This window comes from Leptonychotes weddellii, chromosome 4 (genome assembly GCF_054177405.1).
Source record: "Leptonychotes weddellii isolate Sample4059 chromosome 4, ASM5417740v2, whole genome shotgun sequence".
Lineage (NCBI taxonomy): Eukaryota > Metazoa > Chordata > Mammalia > Carnivora > Phocidae > Leptonychotes > Leptonychotes weddellii.
The window spans coordinates 33,287,685-33,301,354 of NC_138372.1; the positions used below are offsets into that span (position 1 = coordinate 33,287,685).

At 39.6% G+C, this 13,670-nt stretch overlaps 1 protein-coding gene across 12 annotated transcripts in view; it reads left to right on the top strand.

Annotated features, from left to right (window-relative positions):
* Nucleotides 1-13,670, top strand: part of MAST2 (microtubule associated serine/threonine kinase 2) — a 198,896-nt gene that overhangs the window by 151,902 nt on the left and 33,324 nt on the right. For 8 of the 12 annotated variants that reach the window (XM_081818316.1, XM_081818317.1, XM_081818314.1 and 5 more), the window contains 3 exons: nucleotides 9,621-9,696; nucleotides 11,116-11,136; nucleotides 12,976-13,054. In XM_081818316.1, the coding sequence (XP_081674442.1) occupies nucleotides 9,621-9,696; nucleotides 11,116-11,136; nucleotides 12,976-13,054 (176 nt within the window). The remainder of the gene's footprint in view (nucleotides 1-9,620; nucleotides 9,697-11,115; nucleotides 11,137-12,975; nucleotides 13,055-13,670) is intronic. The other 4 variants (XM_081818318.1, XM_006729017.2, XM_081818322.1 and 1 more) reach the window with 1 other exon arrangement.

Here is a 13,670-nt window from a genome sequence, read left to right on the forward strand (position 1 = left end):
CTTCATTCTTCCCCTCCCGCTACCTTCTTCTTCTTCTTTTTTTTTTCTTAACATATATTGCATTATTTGTTTCAGAGGTACAGATCTGAGATTCAACAGTCTTGCACAATTCACAGCGCTTACCAGAGCACATACCCTCCCCAGTGTCTATCACTCAGTCACCCCATCCCTCCCACCCCACCCCCCACTCCAACAACACTCAGTTTGTTTCCTGCGATTAAGAATTCCTCATATCATCTAATGTAGGTATTTAATGATACAGTTTTCCCTCTAAGAACTCGTTTAGCGATTTCAGATGTTATGTTTTAATTTTTGTTTAGTTCAAAGTACTTTTGTAATTTCCCTTTTGATTTCTTCTTTCAGTTATTTAGAAGTGTGTTGTTTAGTTTCCACAGATTTGGAGGTTTTCCAGAGATCTTTCTGTTACTGATTTTTATTCAATATCATATTTGTCTTGAATTATTTTAAAATTATTGGATCTTGTTTTATGGCCCAGAATATGATCATTCTTAGTAAATGTTCTATGTTCACTTGAAAAGAATGTATATTCTGCTTTTTTTCTATTAAGTTGGTTGATAGTATTTTTCAGGTGTTCTGTATCCTTTCGGTTTGTCTCTTCCCCCCATTTATTAATTTGTTTAATCATTTATATCACAAATGATATAACCCATAGATATTTATTCCATAGTATAACTTTTATAATATTATAATATAAATATTATAATATTTGTAATCTATTAATACTTCATTTTGTTGCTCAAACTGTTCCACCTTTGGCCATTAGGAGTTCTTTCAGTTGGCTGCTGTTTTGCTTGGCATACCCCCATCAGTGTGTTTTTTGCTTGTTTTTGTTTTTATTTTTTTAAAGATTTTATTTATTTATTTATTTGAGAGAGAGAACGCATATGAGCCGGGGGGGGAGGGGCAGAGAGAGAGGGAGAAGCAGACTCCTCACTGAGCAGGGAGCCAAACTCGGGGCTTGATCCCAGGACCCTGGGATCATGACCTGAGTCGAAGGCAGATGCTTAACTGACTGAACCACCCAGGCACCCCTGTTTTTTGGTTTTGATTTGTTATTTTCTCACTTCCTTACTTTCTGGCACTACAAGATGCTCCAGGCTTATCTTGTATATTTGTTGCCCCAGCTCTAGAATCAACCATTCTCCAAGGAGCTCTGGATACTTTTATTGGAGAATAGTATTAGAAACCAACATCTGGGTGCTAGATTCGCTTATTGCTACTGGAGTGTCCTTTTATACCCTCTTAGCCAACAGATGTATACAAACCTGTGTATATAATATATGTAACCATCTGTATCTCTATTAAATTAAACATGAATTCTTGCTGATGTGTCCAGCACTAATCCATTATTATATAGATCATTCTAGTTTCTTCCCCTTGCTGATCTGTAAATTTCCACTCTAACAGTGAGATTCAGGGCGCCTGGGTGGCTCAGTCAGTGAAGCATCTGCCTTCGGCTCAGGTCATGATCCCAGGGTCCTGGGATCGAGCCCCACATGAGGCTCCCTGCTCAGCAGGGAGTCTGCTTCTCCCCGCTCCCTCTGTTCTCTCTCTGTCAAATAAATAAATAAAATCTTAAAAAAAAAAAATGAGATTCTTGGCTCCTACCATCTGCCATCTATATACTTAATGATTCACTTCCATTGTATACATACATATAACAGTGTCAGAATTACAAATGCATATCTACATGGAAAACAACTTTACTGACAAGTTACGTCATGTAGTTCCTTTTGCCTTTAGTCTTAATAGACTCCATTTCCAAAGTTTCTTAGATCAGCACATTTCCTTCCACTCACTTTAATGAAGTTGTTCCAATACATTTATAATACAGTTAGATTCTCTTATCACAGTTTACATTCTTCCCTGGGATCCCTCAACCTCATAAATGATTTTTAAAATTTTTCATATATCACTCTTCATGTTGTAAAGTTCTGTAGGTTTTTTAACAAATGTATAATGTTATTTGTCCACCATTACAGTGTGATACAGAAGAATTTCATCACCTTAAAAGTGCATGGTGTTTTACCTGCTTGTCTCTTATCCCTTTGCTCTGCCCTAGCAATCACTGATCTTTTTACTTTTCCAGAATGTCATGTAGTTGGGATCATACAGTATGAAGCCTTTTCAGATTGGCTCTTTTCACTTAGTAATATGCATTTGTTTCCTCTGTGTCTTGTCATGGCTTGATAGCTTATTTCTTTTTAGTACTGAATAGTATTACATTGGATGTACTACAGTTTATCCATCTTCTACTGAAGGACATCTTGGTTGCTTCCAAGTTTTGGCAATTATGAATAAAGCTGATATAAACATCCATATGCAAGTTTTTGTGTGAACAAAAGTTTTCAACTCAATTGAGTTAGTACTTAGAAGTGTAGCTGCTAAATTGAACAGTAAGACTATGTTCAGCATTGTGAGAAACTGCCAAACTGTCTCCCAAAATGGCTGTACCGTTTTGCATTCCCACCAACAAGTAAGAATTCCTGTTGTTCCACATCCTCACCAACATGAGATATTGTCCGTTTTTGAGCCATTCTAATAGGTGTGTATGAGTATCCCATGTGGTTTTAATTTTTAATTCCCTATGACAGATGATGTTGAGCAACTTTTCATATGCTTATTTGCCATCTGTATATCTTCTTTGGTGTGTCTGTTCAGATCTTTCCCTCCTTTTTTTTTTTTAAGATTTTATTTATTTGACAAGGAGAGACACAGCGAGAGAGGGAACACAAGCAGGGGGAGTGGGAGAGGGAGAAGCAGGCTTCCCACAGAGCAGGGAGCCCGATGCGGGGCTTGATCCCAGGACCGTGAGATCATGACCTGAGCCGAAGGCAGACGCTTAATGACTGAGCCACCCAGGCGCCCCTCTTTCCCTCCTTTTAAAATTGGGTTGTTTTCTTATTGTTGACCTTTAAGAGGTTTTTATACATTTTGGATACAAGTGAGATGTTTTATATGTTTTGATATAGATGAGATAATGTATTTTGCAAATATTTTCTCCCAGTCTGACTTGTCTTTTTTTTTTATCTCTTAATAATGTCTTTTGCAGAGCAGAAGTTTTTACTTTTCATGCAGTCCACTTTTTTTTCATTGATTTTGCTTTTGGTTTCACATCTAAATAGTTATCACCAAAGCCAAGGTCACCTTGATTTTCTCCTATGTTATCTTCTAGAAGTTTTGTGTTTTACATTTAGTCAGATGTTACATTAGGATCATTTATATTATCAATGTTGAGTTAATTTTTGTGAAAGGTTGTGTCTAGATGCTTTTTTTGCATATAGGTGTCCAGTTGTTCCAGCACCATTCATTGAAAAGACTATCCTTTCTCCATTGAACTGCCTGTACTCTTTTGTCATATATCAATTGACTACAGTTGTGTTTGTCTGTTTCTGAATGCTCTGTTCTGTTTTATTGGTCTATATGTCTGATCTTTCACCAATACTACATTGTCTTGATCACTATAGCTTTATTGTGAGTTTTTTTTTAATTCCAGTATAATTAACATACAGTGTCATATTAGTTTCAGGTATATAATATAGTGATTCAATAGTTCTGTACATTACTCAGTGTTCATTATGATAAGTGTTCTCTTCAGTCCCCTTCATCTGTTTCACCCATCGTCCCACTCACCTTCCCCCTGGTAACCACCAGTTTATTCTCTGTATTTAAGAGTCTCTTTTTTTGTTTGTCTCTGTTTTTCTTTGTTTTGTTTCTTAAGTTCCACATATGAGTGAAATCATATGGTATTTGTCTTTCTCTCACTGATTTATTTCATCTAGCATTATACCCTCTAGATCCATTCATATTGTTGCTGATGGCAAGATTTCATTCTTTTTTTATGGTGGAGTAATATTCCATTGTGTATATATATATCACTTCTTTATCCATTCTTCTCTTGGTGGACAGCACTGGGGTTGCTTCCATATTTTGGCTATTGTAAATAATGCTACAATAAACATAGGGGTGCATATATCTTTTCAAATTACTGTTTTCATATTCTTTGGGTAAATACCCAGTAGTGGAATTGCTGGATCATGATAATTCTAATTTTAATTTTTTGAGGAACCTCCATACTGTTTTCCAGTGGCTGCACCAGTTTGCATTCCCACCAACAGTGCATGAGGGTTTTTTTTTTTTTTTCCCTTCACATCCTTGCCAACACCTGTTGTTTCTTGTATTGTTAATTTTAGCCATTCTGACTGGTGTGAGGTGATATCTCAGTGTGGTTTTGATTTGCATTCCTCTGATGACTAGTGATGTTGAGATTTATAATGAGTTTTGAAGTCAAGTAATGTCAGTCCCCCAACTTTGTTCTTCAGTATTGTGTTACTTTTCTGGTTATTTTACCTTTCCATATAAACTTTAGAATCCATTTGTCAGTATCCACAGACTAGCCTGTTGAGATTTTGATTGAAATTGCATTGAATCTGTAGATCAAGTTGGAAAAAACTGACATCTTAGCAATATTAAATCTTCCAATCCATGAACATGCAGTACTTCATTTATTTAGATCTTTGGTTTCTTTCATCATTATAGTTTACAGCATATAAATAGTGTATATATTTTGTTAGAGTTATACATAAGCATTTCATTTTTATGCTAAAGTTAATTGTATTCTGTATTTTTTTAAAAGATTTACTTTTTTGAGAGAAAGCGAGCATGAGCGGGGTGAGGGGCAGAGGGACAAGCAGACTCCCTGCTGAGCAGGGGGCCTGACTCGGGGCTGGATCCCAGGACCCTGAGATCATGACCTGAGCCGAAATCAGACATTTAACCGACTGTGCCACCCAGGCACCTCTTGTGTATTGTTTTTAATTTCAAGTACCAATTGTTCATTGCTAGTATAAAGGAAAGCAATTGACTTGTATATTAGCCTTGTATTCTGTGACTTTGCTGTATTTGTTTATTAGTTCCAGCAGTGATTTTTTGCTTTCATCTTTTTCTTCTTCTTTAATTCTTCGATTCAATTCTTCTTCGATTCTTTGATTCAGTTCTTTAATCTCTACATAGACAATCCTGTCATCTGCAGACAAAGATAGTTTTACTTATTCTTTCCTAATGTACTTACCTTTATTTTCTTAAAAAAAAAAAAGTCTTATTGCGGGGCATCTGGGTGGTGCAGTTGGTTAAGTGTCTGACTCTTGGTTTTGGCTCAGGTCATGATCTTGTGGTGGTTAGATCGAGCCCTGGGTGGGGCTCTGCGCTCAGCTTGGAGTTTGCTTCAGGTTCCCTCTCCCTCTTCCCCTCCCCCTGCTCATGCATGCATGCTCTCTCTTTCCCTCTCAAATAAATAAATAAAATTTCTAAAAAATCGTATTGCACTGACTAAGATGTTCGGTATGAACTGAATAGGACTGGTGAGAAGGGACATTTTTGCCTTGTTCCCAGTCCTAGGAGGAAAGCATCCTCTTTCTCACCATTAAGTCTAATGTTAGCAATATGTCTTCTATAGATGTTCTTGATCAAGTTGAGGAAGTTCCTCTCTTTTCCTAGTTTGCTGAGAGTTTTATCAGGAATGGGTTTTAGATTTTGTCAAATACCTTTTCAGAATCAATTCATGCAATTATATGGTTTTTCCTCTTTAGTCTGTTGTGGTGGCGGATTATATTAATTGATTTTCAAATGTCAGATGATCTTGCATACCTCGAATAAATTGCACTTGATTGTGGTATGTAATTTTTTATACATTGTAAAATTTTATATTTCTAATGTCTTGTTGAGAATTTTTACAACTATATCCATAAGAGATACAGGTCTGTAGTTTTCTTGTAATGTTCTTCTCTGCTTTCTGTATTAAGGTAATACTGGCCTTATACAATGAGTTTAGGAGGTGTTCTTTCCACTTCTATTGGAAGAAATTGCATAGGTACCAGTTTTTCTTTAAGTGTTTAATGGAATTATCAGTACAACATATGAAACTGATGTTTTCTTTTTTTCAAAGATTATTAATATGGATTCAGTTTCTTTAATAGGGTCTTTCTTTTTAATCCAATCTGACAATCTCTGCCTTTTAATTGGGGTTTTTAGACTATTTACATTTACTGTTGTTGATACGGTTTGGTTTAAATCGGTTATATTCCTATTTGTTTTCTAATTGTTCCATCTGTTTTTTCTTCTTGCTCTTTTTTGCTTTATTTGGGGTTGAATGGTTTTTATTCCACTTTATATCTTTTACTGGCTTATGAGCTATAACTGTTACCTAGTAATTGCATTGGCATATGCAATATATATCTTATCATATTATACCTCTTCACAGATAGTATAAGAATAATACCATTCCATTTTCCCTCTTTCAACTTGATGTTGTTTTCAAACTTTTTATTCTCATATGTTATAAATCCTACACCACCTTATTATTATTTTTGTTTAAATAGTTATTATTCTTAAAGAGATTTAAATAACAAGAAAAAAGTATTTGTTTTCCCATGTAGTTAACTTTTCTTTCTTTTTTTTTTTTAGATTTTATTTATTTATTTGACAGAGTGAGAGAACACAAGCAGGGGGAACAGTAGAGGGAGAGGGAGAAGCAGGCTCCTTGCCAAGCAGGGAGCCTGATGCGGGGCTCAATCCCAGGACCCTGAGGTCATGACCTGAGCCAAAGGCAGATGCTTAACCATCTGAGCCACCCAGGCGCCCCGTAGTTAACTTTTCTAGTGCTCTTCATTCTTTTGTGTAGATCCATATTTCCACTTGGTATCTTTTTCTGCCTAAAGGACTTTTTTTTTTTTTCCTTAATTGCAGTGCAGTCTGCTGTTCTTGAGGATTTTTTCTTTTTATCTGAGAAGATACTTATTTCACCTTGTTTTTAAAAAATATTTTTACTGGTACGATGACTTTTAACACTAATTACCAAGAATTAATCCATACTTTACAGGTTTTGGACATAGTCCTTCACAAAATTGTCATTACTTTAGACACCCAACTACAAGCTTGGGGTTCCCAGGCCACCCGTAATTCTGACCGACTGGATATAAATTCAGAGGTTTCCACTAACTCTTCAGGTTAATATTTCAGTAGAATGACTCAGAACTGAGGAAAGTATTATACTTACAGATAGAGTTTTATTATAGCAAAAAGAATATAAATCAGAACTAGCCCACAAGAGAGACTCATAAAATGAGGTCTGGGATGGCCCCACATATGAAGCTTTTGGTGTCTTCTCCCCATGATGTCTGGATCTGTCACCCTCCCAGCACACTGATATGTAGCAATATGCAGAGTAATAACCAGGAAGCTCACCAAGTTTTGGTGTCCAGAATATTTATTGGGGTTTCATGTAGGCATGATTGATGGACTCATTGAATATGTGATTAAACTCAGTCTCTAGCCCTGCTTCCATTCCCTGGAATTCAGACTGATATCAAATGACTTAGAGCACTGAGCCTCTAACCACATGGTTGGTCTTTCTGGATTGACCAGCCACCATCCTAAGTCATCTCATGTGCATAAACTATCAGGCCCCACCATGAATAACAAAGACACTCCTGTCACTTGGGAAATTCCAAGGATTTAGAGGCTCATCCTAGGAACTGAGACTAAAGCCACCAAATTCTTTATTACACAGTAGCTGGATATAGAATTCTGAGTTGGTAGGGTTTGTTTTTCTTTCCATAATTCAAAGATATTGCTCTGTTGTATTCTTACATTGTTTTCAATAAAAAATCTGCTAGACTCGTTATCTTTGTTCCTCTGTATATAACATGTCTTTCCCACCCACCACCCAACTGTTTTTAAGATTTTTCTTTTTATCATGTGTTTTGAGCAATTTGATTATAATGTGCTTTGGTGTAGTTTTCATCTTTCTCATCCTGAGGGTTCTTGGAGATTCTTGGATATCATTTCTTCAACTGTGTTTTCTGTATCCCTCACTCTCTCTTCCTTTAAGGATTATTAAGCTGCTTGAAGTTGTCTCGTAGCTTAGTGATGCTCTGATGATGATGGTGGTGGTGGTGATGATTTGCAGGATTTTTTTTCCTGTTAGTGTTAGTTGCTTTTGACATGTGTATGTTCTTTGAATCCCTAGCATTACTGTTAGCACCTGAAAGATTCTTTGTGTTCTGTCCCATAACCAGCACCACACCTGGTCCTTAGAACAGCAGTCATTGTTTGTAGAATACCCATGTTTAGGGATTTCTTTGAGGCTTTAGCTGAGTAGTTTGGGGAACCAACAAAGGGCATCTAGCTTTACACTCAAGGATCAAACTGAAGGTATTTGTTAATTTTGGAGATGACACTATTTTAAAAGAATAGAATTTTTTTAAAAGGCTTTGATAATTCTGAGGAGGCCTGATACTTATTAAATCCTGGCTAAGGAAACAACTACTGCAGATCATTTCTCTCACACCCTGATAGCCTGTGCTAGCCAGGAGGTAGGAATAGATCGTAAGAGATAGTCCTAGACACAGAGCATGGGAAACCCAGAGTTGGTACTAGGTTGAGAGCAGACCTAGTACATGAGACTGTGCACCTCACTGAGGCTCCCAGTCAAGGGAATAAGTGGAAGCTGAAAAAGCCTCCTCCTAATTAGTTTTCCCATAGAGAGTACATTTATTTATTTATTTATTTATTTGTTTGTTTGTTTGTTTAAGATTTTATTTTTAAGTAATCTGTATGCCCAACGTGGGGCCTGAACCCACAACCCTGAGATCAAGAGTTGTACACCCCCTGCCTGAGCCAGCCAGGCGCCCTAAGAATGCCTTTATGTAACTGAGACAGAGGTGCTGTGTGGGAAGTGAGTACAGAAGTGGGGAGGTGGACAGAGATTGGCAGAGAGGTCAGCACAACATATAGTATGGTGCTTACTTTGGCATGGCCCTTTGGGTAGAGACACATGGACAGCTTCTGCCAGCTAGGAGCTTCTAAATACTAACTGCCAGCTGGAAGTTAGGCCAGAACAGTATGGCAGTCTTAGGCTCAAGAACTATTGTGACTAGTGCAAAGGTAAGCAAAGTTTTATTCGAACCTTCTTCTGTACTGTATGTTAGCAAGTTACAGGGAACATGTGAAAACTAAAAGGGAATGGAAGTAATTCCTATACCATGAGGAGGTTGGGCATGCTTTGCAGACTTGGGGGACTTGTGTTTGGTGTCTTAAGGAATGCTGCTATCTTAAGTCCCCACCGGAGAACTTGAGTTTCTCTTAAGCATGCACATTTCTGGGTTAGCCTTGGATGTAGTGTGCAGAGATATATATCCAAGAGACTTTTAGACCAGGAAGGAGTCCTGTTGCCTTTCAAGAAATGTTTAAGCATCTGCACCAAATGAATTCTTCAAGCCTTTGGAAAGTTGGGTTAACTTGACTAGGCAGATTGGAGCCTGAGGTGTTCCGAGGAGGGCAGGAAATTGGCAAGTTGCTGCTGTAACTAGAATGGATGTCTGAGAGACATAAGATGGTTACAGGCAACTTGGGAACAAGGGAGAAACCTCTGGGCTACCAAACTTTTACAAAGAGAGAATTGTTAAACTGACGGGGGCCTGAAAACATAACCACCTGAGTGCTAATTGCCAGTGCGAGGGATAGAGTTCTTCCCTAAAGGTTGCCTCAGTCCTCCTCAGAAAGACTTCACAGAGGGTTGCTTTTCCTTTCCCCACCCACAGGTAACAGTCCTTTGGATAGCCCCCGGAATTTCTCTCCAAATGCACCTGCTCACTTTTCCTTTGTTCCTGCCCGTAGGTAAGTTGATAGAAAACCTCTGTGACTAATGTGTATGTGGCATTTGCGTGAATGTTAGTTAAATGTTAGCTTCCTCTTTTGAGGCACTGCCCTTCCAAGTGTGTTACCTTGGGCTACTAGCCATCAGCATTGCTTTCCTCATCTTGTTCAAATTTTGCTTTCTAGATGCCCTAGGTATTTGCCTTTAGATATTTGAATGGCAAGTAGATATAAGAAGTGGATTTGTTTTTATAATCCTAAGCACAAGTCCCTGGTTTCCTGAGGGTATGTTCCAAAACATTATACTCCTGACTGAGAGCTATCCTAGTGTGATCAATGAGAAAATGGCCTCTCATCCCAGGGAGACCCAAGGTTTTACTCTTACTCCTCAACCAGAATAAAAGTGCCTTTAATAGAGATTCGTTAATATTGGAAAGCTGTGTCTCCTGGTGTATAATAAGCACTTATTCAGTGCTCTTTGGTTGAACGAGTGATGGGGAAGAATAATGAACAGGCAAGCGTTTATAGTTGTAAACTGTGATAAGCACCATGAAATGAAAGAACATGATGCTGCATGAAAGCAGAGGAAGGGAATGGGGCTGGAGGATCTATACAGGGTGGTCATGTAAGGCCTCCCGGAAGGGGATTGACTTTTAAGCTAAGACCTGAAGGATAAGAGTGAGCCTGCCATGTTGAAAGTGAGGACACAGGTGTAGGCCATTGTAGGCAGAAGGAATAGCATGTTCCATTTGTGCCCTTGTGTCTGCCTTATTATCAGGGCTTTAGGAATAGGATCAGCTAGGGGATTTCGGGGCCTGGTATTACGATCCAAACAGAGCTGTGCTAGGTGGCATGAAGTTTGAGTCATGTGTATGGAACATGGAACTCTGGGCTGTTCTCTTAACAGGACATAGTAGGAAAAGCAGCTAGGTATTAGTAGGGGTAGGGAAGAAGACTTCAACCCTGCCAAATAGGGTACTCAGGAATTGTGTTTGCTAGGTTACTGAGGTCAGGCTTGAACCTTGTAGGATCACATGGGTTTAGAATATCACACAAAATAGATTTAATGAAATGCTAAGGATAGATCCATCAATCCTGCAATTTCACTTCAAGCATACAGTCCTTTTTTTTTTTAAAGATTTTATTTATTTGGCAGAGAGAGACACAGCGAGAGAGGGAACACAAGGGGAGTGGGAGAGGGAGAAGCAGGCTTCCCGCGGAGCAGGGACCCCGATGCGGGGCTCGATCCCAGGACCCTGAGATCATGACCTGAGCCAAAGGCAGACGCTTAACGGCTGAGCCACCCAGGCGCCCCTACATACACACAATCCTAAACAGAAAGTTTGCTCTTGCCGAGGGTGACCAAATGCCAGGGGTCAAACAGATCAGTCTCCTTGGTTCCATTTGATTCTCACTGTCATATATGTCTTTTCACTACAGCCATGGCCACAGAGCAGACAGGTAATAGTGGACATTATGGGGAGAGGGGCTGGGAAACTGCTATGCATGGCCAGACAATATGATTTGTGGTGTTGTGCTTGGTGAGAACTGGTTGTGATGAGTCTTCTCTGACTGTGGGTATGAACATTTGGCCTTTCATATCTAGCAAAGAGGCCCTAAGGGAACCCCCTGCTGGAACCAAGGCTCAGAGCTCATATACTTGGAGGCAGGAATTGCTAATAGTTCCAAGTTTCTGAGCCTAGGGACAAGTCACCCTCATCCCCACAAATTCCTCGGTCACCCAGTGAGATGACCAGGCAGAGGAAATGGAGGCATCCTATAGTGGCATTTCTTTCTGACTGTGGTAGCCCTTGCTCTTCAGATTACAGAAAACTGGCTGCCCTGCAGTTGGTTTCCATTTCTTCCTAAAGAAGGAAAGATGATCTGTGAAAAAGTCTATTTGACAAGGGTTTGGGAAATTCCTCCCTAAGTTAGACTAGTGCTATCTTTGCTGAGCTCTGTTTTCCTGGAATTGACTTGCTTTCTTGTATAGAGTTCCCAGGACCCAACAAAAGAGGTCAGAGAGAACATCATGTTTGAGCAGCTTCCTGGACATTTCTTTGCCTCAGAGACTAGGTTCCAGCAGAGCTAGCTGCCTGGGTAGCATGAAGTTTGAATCAGGTGCATGTAGCATGGAACCCTATGCTGTCCCCTTGCAGAGTCTAGTAGGAAAAGCTGCTCGGTATTGGTGGGAGTGGGGAGGAGTGCTTCAAAAGGGGAAGCCCTGGCAAGATTGAGTCCTCTTTTTTCTCCTTCCTCTCCTTGCCTCTCTCCACCTCCCTTAACTGTGAAGCCTGGACTAAATCACCAAATCCCTGGGTTATAGTGTTTTCTCTGAAGATTGAGGGTATTTAAATTCTAAAGGTCCTCCATTGCTAATGTTCTAAAGTTCCTTGGTAGCAGCAAAGAAATTTTCGCCAACTTCAACCAGAACAGGCTATGCCCCCATGCTTCACAAGAAAAAACGCTTGTGTTACAGCACATCCCATAGTCCAGGAAAGAATCACTTGTCCCTGTAATAAAAGCTTCACACCAGATACCTGCTTGATCTTTCTCCTCCACAGCAAAGCAAATAGCTAGTTCTCTGTGATGAGAACTTTGGGGTGCATCCTTTCAAGAGCAGCAGGAAACCTGCTCCAAAATCTTATATAATACAGCCAAGGGTATGCCACCTGGCTGTCTCTTCATGAGGTTACTACCACTCTTTACAGACATTCTCAAAGACTGGCTTTATGGGTCCTAATGGATCTTAAGTAACCTTGGACTGTTTGCCAATGATTGGTTCAGACTCAGACTCAGATGGTGGTCCACTTCTTCTTCATCAATCCAGTGGCCTGGGAAAGACCAAAGAGCCTTTCACATGGAGCCTTCAAAAAAAAGGAATAGCTGTATTTCAGTGGCAGTTCTGTCCTTGTGGTGATCCCTTCAGCTAGAGTCCTCTGTCATTGCTTCTCTAAAAGTGAATACGCTGCATAAATAAATAAATACATGTGACTACGTTGAGAGTATGAAGATTTTTATTTCAGAACCACAGTATTATATAACGGATGTTCTTATTCAAAGTCACAGACTCCTTTTTAGTTAGAGATGTTTGTCTTTGCAGTGGAAAACTCACGACCATAGGCCTCATGTAGGAGAGAGATGTGAAAGCATGTACTAGACCAAGCAGTACTGTCTAGAGACAAGGAAGAGCCTACCTGTGAGCCAACTGCCCAAAACAGTGCTGGTGGAAAGACAGGCAGGTCCAGGGCTCAGGGTGGGGTCCTGTAGAAACTGCCTAATATTCTTAATTTTACGTAGGACTGATGGACGGCGCTGGTCTTTGGCCTCTTTGCCTTCTTCAGGTTATGGAACCAACACTCCTAGCTCTACTGTCTCAGTAAGTAGCCAAATCTGTGGCTTTGCTTCCTTCATCCCAAGGAAGTACTTCCCTACAGATTATTGCTGCCTATCCCTATGGGATTGCAAAGTAGTTCTCAATTTTTCCTCCAAGGCCAAATTCAGAGAGGTTGTTTGGAGATGAGGCTGAGTGGGGCAGTGGTGGCCCTTAACAGCCATAGCCAGATATAAACATTGAACACCTTTGGAAAGAACTAACCAGCATGCTCTCTGGGCATCAGTTTTTCCAAGTGGAGTCAGAGGAGGGCTTGAGGATGGACTTTTGCTTTGCCAGATGTGGAGGATCCTAAACATGGTTCCCCTGCTTCCTTCATCTTACTTCTAGAACTGCAACCAAGAGCAGATAACCCCTCCCATGTCCCAAAGGCCTGATGGACCCTCTTTCTCCTCTTTCACCTTTTCCTTTCAAAAAAAGAAGGGAAGGATGATTATTTGATATTCAAGTTTGATGTGTATCAGCAAAAAAGCTGGGCCTGTCTCTAAAACTTCTAGTTATGTTTTTTTAGAGAAGGTTTTAGCCTAAGACATAACAGATGTCCTAATTGCTGCTATGCACAATTGACCGTAAAATGAGTCTTCCTCATTGAGCAAGTTTT